General features: G+C 36.6%; 1 protein-coding gene across 1 annotated transcript; it reads left to right on the top strand.

Moving 5' to 3' along the window:
- Positions 1-2706: 2706 nt before the first annotated feature.
- Positions 2707-4101, top strand: LOC130590055 (uncharacterized). The gene is made up of 2 exons (XM_057391945.1): positions 2707-3607; positions 3682-4101. The coding sequence occupies exon 1, from the start codon at positions 2745-2747 to the stop codon at positions 3468-3470; it is 726 nt and encodes a 241-aa protein (XP_057247928.1). The 5' UTR covers positions 2707-2744; the 3' UTR covers positions 3471-3607; positions 3682-4101.
- The last annotated feature ends 3853 nt before the right edge of the window (positions 4102-7954 follow it).

Here is a 7954-nt window from a genome sequence, read left to right as displayed (position 1 = left end):
ATTAACCATTTTCTTTTTTTTTTTATTTTTCTTTCTCCTTTTCCTATAAATTCCACGCCATCTAGCGCAATTTTTGGGAAATTTTTATCATTTTGTTTTTTTAAAAAAATATTTCCTTTTCTGTTTTTTTTTTAATTTATTTCTCTTCCTTCAAATCGCGTTTCATATTTAAAATAATGCGTTTTAGAGTAGGACCACATAGAGGAAGGTGGTCTCTAGTCCACCATCCACGCTTTGCATAAGATTGGCGCAAAAATAAGAAATATATAAAATATGATAGCTCAAATTCATGACAACGAAATACTAAGTTCGAATTACATTTCAAAATAAGCTAAGTGCGAGATACAAATTATAAATTGAGATCATGTATACCTCTTCCTACCGAATTCCAAATCTCTCTAGCTATTTGAAGTTGCACCCTATCCATTTCTTTCTTGCGCAAGTCATTGAACATATATATCACAATTTTAAAAAAACTGAAAATAATGGAGAGAGAATTTTTGCTGAAAGAATTTTTTTTAAAAAAAATGAAATTATCAATGTTCACAGAGCAAATGAGGGGGCTAGGGGAGGTTGCGTGGTGTGCAACGTAAAAAAGAAATTAGTAGTAGTACTTAGGTAAAGTTTCATAGTTGTTTGTATATCTTATTTTATTTTATATGAAAAAAATGAGTTGAGTCTGCCGACTTCTCAAATGTGAAACATATATTTTTAAGGGAAAGTGTGAAAATTTTTAGAAGTGCTCTTATAAATTAATTATTTGGGCTATAGAATTATTTTTAGTAATAATTATTATTATTACGATTATGATTATTGTTGTTGTTATTAGAATAATGATAATAATAAATTATTATTAATAAAAGTTGGGTAAAAGTTGTGATAGAAATAAAATGGTAATAATAGTAATACTATAAATAAGATCTTATAATGTATTGCATAATAATGAATTACGTACAAAGTAACAATATAATAGTAATAATATATTTTATAAAAGATAAGATCTTGTAAATCAGATTAGATCAGAAAAATAAGTTCAGATCATATTAAATAAGTTCATATCAGAAAATTTCAAGTGAATTAAACATAGCCTAAGAGTGGCAATAATACAGGCGCGGGTGCGTAGGATGGTCCCTCTACGTTCGCACCTATATAAAATTCTTGTCTCAATTCCCATCCCACCATTTATTATGGGGAAATTCTAGATCTATCCCTGCCCCAATGAGTACGTATATAAACCCATCTCCTCGCCACTAGCCAGAGGGGACTCAGGGGTACTTGTACCAGTGACGTACCCACTTTGCAACTATGCTCCTAATAATCTTGAACAATCTGCCAGTACTATAGTTGGAAAATAAAATTATTAATAATATAAGTATTAAATTGAATTTTAACAATAAATATTCTACTATATATATATATATATATATATATATATATAATATATATATATTTTTAATTGAGAGTAGGGTATGAGATGAAAGAGAAGCGATATGAGCGTGGATGGGGCAGGGCGGGTGGAGATTAATCTCTATGTATCTATTTTTTCACATAACTTCCTTAGCCAATGTGTTTTTTTTTTTTTTTTTTGCCAACAAGACCAAACAGGACAAACTAGGAAACTAATTTACCTTGCCTAGCTGTTATGGCCAATCTATGGGCCGGAGTAACATCCATTCTACTTACATTCCTTATCTCACAGTAACTAAACTTCCTACGGATGGCTTTAATATCAATTAAAAGGGTGGTTATTTCAAAAGCTTGATCCTGCCCATCGCAAGCTCGAACTACTTCCTTGGAGTCTGAATGGATTTGAAGATGTCTGATTCCTCTCGCTTGAGCTTCATAGAGCCCTCTATGAATAGCAAAGGCCTCTGCTTGAAGCGCTGACGAAGCTATGATCGAAGAATTTCCTTCAAAAAATTTCACTTCATTGACGTAGGCCGACCAATGTTGGAACATTTATAGGGTAATGGGTTTGAGACTCATAGGGGTATGTACTAGAAGAGGAGGAGGTCTAGTATGTAAAAGACTAGTGTGCATCAAGTGGCAAAACGCATTGATAAACCAAGGGAGACAGAAGACTGGCCGCGAGTCGCGACAGGAGTCGCGAGTCGCGACCAGTGGCCGTCGCGAGTCGCGACCAGCGCCTCGCGACTCGCGAGCTTCTTCGCGAGTCGCGACGTGTCTTCTGCCTTGGAATGCGAAAAGTTGCCTCGACGGTTTTATATCCGTTGTGATGCTTTGTTGATCATTTTAATGACTTTTAAGGTCCTTTAATCAGTAGATTAAAGACCTTTGATGAGTGATTAAGATGGGGGTTATGTGATTAACCTCTTGTCAATGTGATTAAGATGGGGGTTATGTGATTAACCTCCCTAGTCAATGAAAGGTTTATTCTTCCTATATAAACCTTGGGATTCCTATGAGTGAGGGTTAGAAGAAAAATCAGATTTTCTATACTCTCAAAACTTCTTGCTTAGCTTAAGAGAAAACTTGCAATCTTCTCTTGAGTGTTCTTCACAAACACAAAAACAAGTTCTTGTTTGATTCACTTAGAAGATCATCTAAGTGGATTGTTTCTCTCCATTGTATCTCATTAGTTATTTCGTGTTAACCCGGTGATCCTAGAGGGGCGAAATTAAACTAATAGGAAAGCGTAGTTTCCGTGCCTTGGAGTGGATATCCGGTTCTCTCATTGATCACAATCTAACAATCTATTAGTTTAATTTTCTTTCTTTTCGGATATGGCTCAATCACTCAAGGACATGACTATGAACTTCCAAAAGTTGGATAAGTTTGAGGGGGTGGGCTATCGGAGGTGGCAAAAGAAGATGCAATTCTTGTTGACCGCCTTGAATGTGGTGTATGTGTTATCAACTCCTATGCCACCACTCCCGGAAGATGGAGAGGAAGAGCCTCTTGAGACTACTAGGAAGAGGATCAAGTGGGAGAATGATGACTACATTTGTCGTGGTCATATTCTCAACTCTCTCACCGACCCGTTGTTTGATCTCTACCAAAATGTGGAGAGTGCAAAGGAACTTTGGGATGCTCTTGAGGCCAAGTACATTTCGGAAGATGCTTCAAGTAAGAAATTCCTTGTTAGTAATTTTAATTCTTTTAAAATGACTAATGATCGGCCTATTATGGAGCAATTCCATGAGGTTCATCATATTTTGAACCAAATAAGATCACATGGTATGGTGATGGATGAGGCAATTGCGGTTGCCTCAATCATTGACAAATTACCAAATTCTTGGAAAGATACAAAACATCTTTTAAAACATAAAAAGGAAGACATGTCCATGGAGCAATTAGGAACTCATCTTCGTATTGAAGAGGGGATCCGGGCTCAAGATGGGGTTAAGGATACTACTCCTAGTATTCCTAAATCTACCGTTAATTTGGTAGAGGTTGGTGGGTCTAGTAAGACCAAGAAATCCAACAACAACAACAACCAACAACCATAACAAAAACAATGTTGCAAACAAGAAGAGGAAGACCCTCTCTTGTTGGATATGCAATGGTCCTCATCTAAAGAGGGATTGTCCTTCTAACAACAAGAAGAAGACAAAGAACACACAACCTAGTGTTGTTCAAAACCAAGGTAACAATGCACATGTTAATGTAATTGAAGAAATGCATTTTGTTGCTATGATTTCTGAAATTATGTGTGTGCAGGTTGATGATTCTTGGTGGATAGATTCGGGAGCCTCTAGACATGTGTGCAATAACAAGGATTTCTTCAAGTCTTTGAAAGATTTGGATGATGGTCCAATCTTGTATATGGGGAATGATTCTACGGTAAAGGCTAGAGGCATAGGCCAAGTAGAATTGTTGTTAACCTCGGGAAAGACTTTAACTCTCCGGGATGTTGTGTATGTACCGGAAGTTAGGAAGAATCTGTGTCAGGAGGTCTCTTGAATAAGTATGGTTTTAAAGTTGTTTTTGAGTCGGATAAATTTGTACTTTCCAAGGGTGGTATTTTTGTTGGACAAGGTTTCTTTTGTAATGGAATGTTTAAATTTAGTATTGATAATAAAATTGGTACTAGTTCTATTTACATGCTTGATGTTTCTTCTCTATGGCACAATCGTTTATGTCATGTGAATTATCGTAGATTATATGACATGTCTAAAATGGGGTTGATACCTCCTTTCGATTTAAAGTTAGAGAAGTGTCACACTTGCGTGCTAAATAAAATTACAAAAAATCCTTATCCTAGTGTGACTAGACAAACGGTATTGCTTGAATTGGTGCATAGTGACTTGTGTGACTTTCATAGTTCACCTTCTTTAGGAAATAAAAAATATATTGTAACTTTTATTGATGATTTTTCAAGGTTTTGTTACATATATTTTTATTTACTAAAGATGAAGCACTAGAAAAGTTTAAGACCTTTAAAATCGAAGTGGAACTCCAACTTAATCAAAAGATTAAAAGACTTCGAACGGATAGGGGTGGTGAATATTATAATCCAAGTTATTTTAGTTCCATTGGTGTAATTCATGAAACAACCGCCCCATACTCACCTCAAAGTAATGGTATAGCGGAAAGGAAAAATAGGGTCCTAAAAGAAATGGTTAATACCATGCTTTCTAATTCGGGTCTTAATGACGGTTTTTGGGGTGATGCAATTTTAACTGCATGTTACATTTTAAATCGAGTTCCTAATAAAAGGAATAAGACTACCCCTTATGAACTTTGGTGTAATAAAAAGCCTAATCTCAATTACCTTAAGGTATGGGGTTGTAGGGCAATTGTCAAATTGACGGAACCTAAAAGGAAAACTTTAGGTGAAAAAGGAATTGATTGCATTTTTATAGGCTATGCGGTACATAGCAAAGCCTATAGGTTTTATGTCATTGAGCCCAATGACTTTGTCTCTATTCACTCCGTGATAGAGTCAAGGGATGCAATATTTGATGAGACTAGATTCTCATCGATTCCAGACCAAAGGACATGATACCTAGTACTAGTTCCAATGTTGTAGATGACATTCAAATGATCATGATACTACAACACCGGAAATTAGGAAAAGTAAACGAATTAGAAAAGAGAAATCTTTTGGACCGGATTTTCAACTATATTTAGTTGAAGGGTCAAGGGAGTCAATTTCGACTCAAATTTCATATTGTTACAATATGGAGGAGGATCCTAGGTCCTTTGATGAGGCTATGAAGTCTCATGATTCTGCTTTCTGGAAAGAGGCAGTGAATGATGAAATGGATTCTATAATGGGTAATCACACTTGGATTTTAGCTAATTTACCTCCCGGTTGCAAACCCCTAGGTTGTAAATGGATTTTTGTAAGGAAAAAGAAAATCGATGGAACCATACTAAAACATAAGGCCCGGTTAGTGGTCCAAGGTTTTAGGCAAAGATATGGTATCGATTACTTTGATACTTATGCTCCAGTAGCTAGAACTACTATTAGACTATTGATAGCATTAGCTGCGATTCATGGTCTAGTAATTCACCAAATGGATGTAAAAACTGCTTTTCTTAATGGTGAATTGGAGGAGGAAGTGTACATGAATCAACCTGAAGGGTTTGTGGTTAAAGGTCAAGAAACTAAAGTTTGCAAATTGTTAGATCTTTGTATGGTCTTAAACAAGCACCTAAGCAATGGCATCAAAAATTTGATGAAGTTGTGTTGTCTAGTGGGTTCAAAATAAATCAGTCCGATAAGTGTGTATATAGCAAATTTGATAATAACGGTAAAGGAGTTATAATTTGCTTATATGTTGATGATATGCTTATTTTTGGGACTGATTTGGAACAAGTGGAAAAGACCAAAGTCTTCCTTTCCTCTAGCTTCTCCATGAAAGATTTGGGTGAAGCGGATGTTATTCTAGGTATTAGAATAATAAGAGGGAAAGGGTCGTTTTCTTTATCACAATCTCATTATATTGAGAAAGTGGTCAAGAGGTATAATGAGTCAAATTCGACTCATTTTGCTACTCCTATGGATCCTAGTATTCACTTGGTTCCGAGTAGTGGTACTCCAATTTCACAATTGGAGTATGCAAGCTTAATTGGAAGCTTGATGTATGCTATGACTAGCACTCGGCCGGATATAGCCTTTGCTATTGGCAAGCTCAGTAGGTATACTAGTAATCCTAGTATGTTGCATTGGCAAGCATTGAGAAGAGTGTTAAGGTACTTGAATAAGACCTTGGATTATGTCATAACATACAAAGAGAACCTTCTATCTTAGAAGGTTACTCGGATGCTAGTTGGATTTCGAATAAGGAAGATTATTCATCCACTAGTGGTTGGGTGTTTCTTCTTGGAGGAGGTGCCATTTCATGGGCTTCCAAGAAGCAAACATGTATAACGGATTCCACTATGGCATCGGAATTCATTGCTTTGGCTTCTTGTTGCCAAGAAGCGGAATGGCTAAGGAATGTGTTGAGTGAGGTGGACTTATGGGTGAAACCAATGTCACCTCTTGCTATCCATTGTGATAGTGCATCAACCATAGCTAAAGCATATAGTGAAGTCTACAATGGCAAGTCAAGGCACATTGGAGTTAGACATAGCTATGTGCGGGAAATGATAAGGAATAGTTGTATAACTATTAATTTTGTTCGGTCTAGTTTGAACTTGGCGGATACGTTTACAAAACCGTTGTCAAGGGAACTAGTGAACAAAATGAACAAAGGGATGGGTCTTAAGCCTATTGATCAACCTATGGTGAAGGAAAACTCTATTTGATGTCTAATACAACGTTAGATCTCAAATTCAAGGAGGATAGTACTTCTCTAAGAGGTTGGGAGCACTTGTTTAATACATCCCGAGGTTAGTGCTTGTTGCTACAATGATAAAGAGGTTGAATTTTATTCTTAATAAATCTTTGATAAGGTGCTCAATTGTAGGAGCATGTCCGGAAAGATTTACCTATGTAAGCTAGAAGTTTGGCCGCTTCATCAAGTCTTAGGCTTGACTTGGAATGCTTATGAATGGATATGGACACCAAGGCTTCATAGGTGTCGGAGGTTTTAAGAACCTAGTTTATGTTTGTGTGTATTAGTAACTTCAATAATTTGTAATGGTTATATGATTCAAAGCTTTGTCTATCATTATGATCTAAATTATTGTAAAGATTACTTTTACTAAATGGAAATTCAATCGTTAGATATTTCCATGATGCATGAACATGTGTGTTTGCGATTTATAGCAAGTTGAAAAACTTTTCAACATTACCCTATAAATGGGAGGAGGATTGTTGGAACATTTATAGGGTAATGGGTTTGAAACTCATAAGGGTATGTACTAGAAGAGGAGGAGGTCTAGTATGCAAAAGCTAGTGTGCATCAAGTGGCAAAACGCATTGATAAACCAAGGGAGACAGAAGACTGGCCGCGAGTCGCGACAGGAGTCGCGAGTCGCGACCAGTGGCCCGTCGCGAGTCGCGACATGAGTCGCGGGTCGCGACCAGCGCCTCGCGACTCGCGAGCTTCTTCGCGAGTCGCGACGTGTCTTCTGCCTTGGAATGCGAAAATTGCCTCGACGGTTTTATATCCGTTGTGATGCTTTGTTGATCATTTTAATGACTTTTAAGGTCCTTTAATCAGTAGATTAAAGACCTTTGATGAGTGATTAAGATGGGGGTTATGTGATTAACCCTCTTGTCAATGTGATTAAGATGGGGGTTATGTGATTAACCTCCCTAGTCAATGAAAGGTTTATTCTTCCTATATAAACCTTGGGATTCCTATGAGTGAGGGTTAGAAGAAAAATCAGATTTTCTATACTCTCAAACCTTCTTGCTTAGCTTAAGAGAAAACTTGCAATCTTCTCTTGAGTGTTCTTCACAAACACAAAAAGACAAGTTCTTGTTTGATTCACTTAGAAGATCATCTAAGTGGATTGTTCTCTCCATTGTATCTCATTAGTTATTTCGTGTTAACCCGGTGATCCTAGAGGGGCGAAATTAAACTAATAGGAA

Source organism: Beta vulgaris, chromosome 9, assembly GCF_026745355.1.
Source record: "Beta vulgaris subsp. vulgaris cultivar EL10 chromosome 9, EL10.2, whole genome shotgun sequence".
Classification (NCBI taxonomy): domain Eukaryota; kingdom Viridiplantae; phylum Streptophyta; class Magnoliopsida; order Caryophyllales; family Amaranthaceae; genus Beta; species Beta vulgaris.
This window is presented reverse-complemented; position numbering and strand designations above follow the sequence as displayed.

Bases quoted from the DNA above. Each gene is read 5' to 3' on its own strand.
- LOC130590055 (XM_057391945.1), top strand. From the start codon at position 2,745: ATGGCTCAATCACTCAAGGACATGACTATGAACTTCCAAAAGTTGGAT.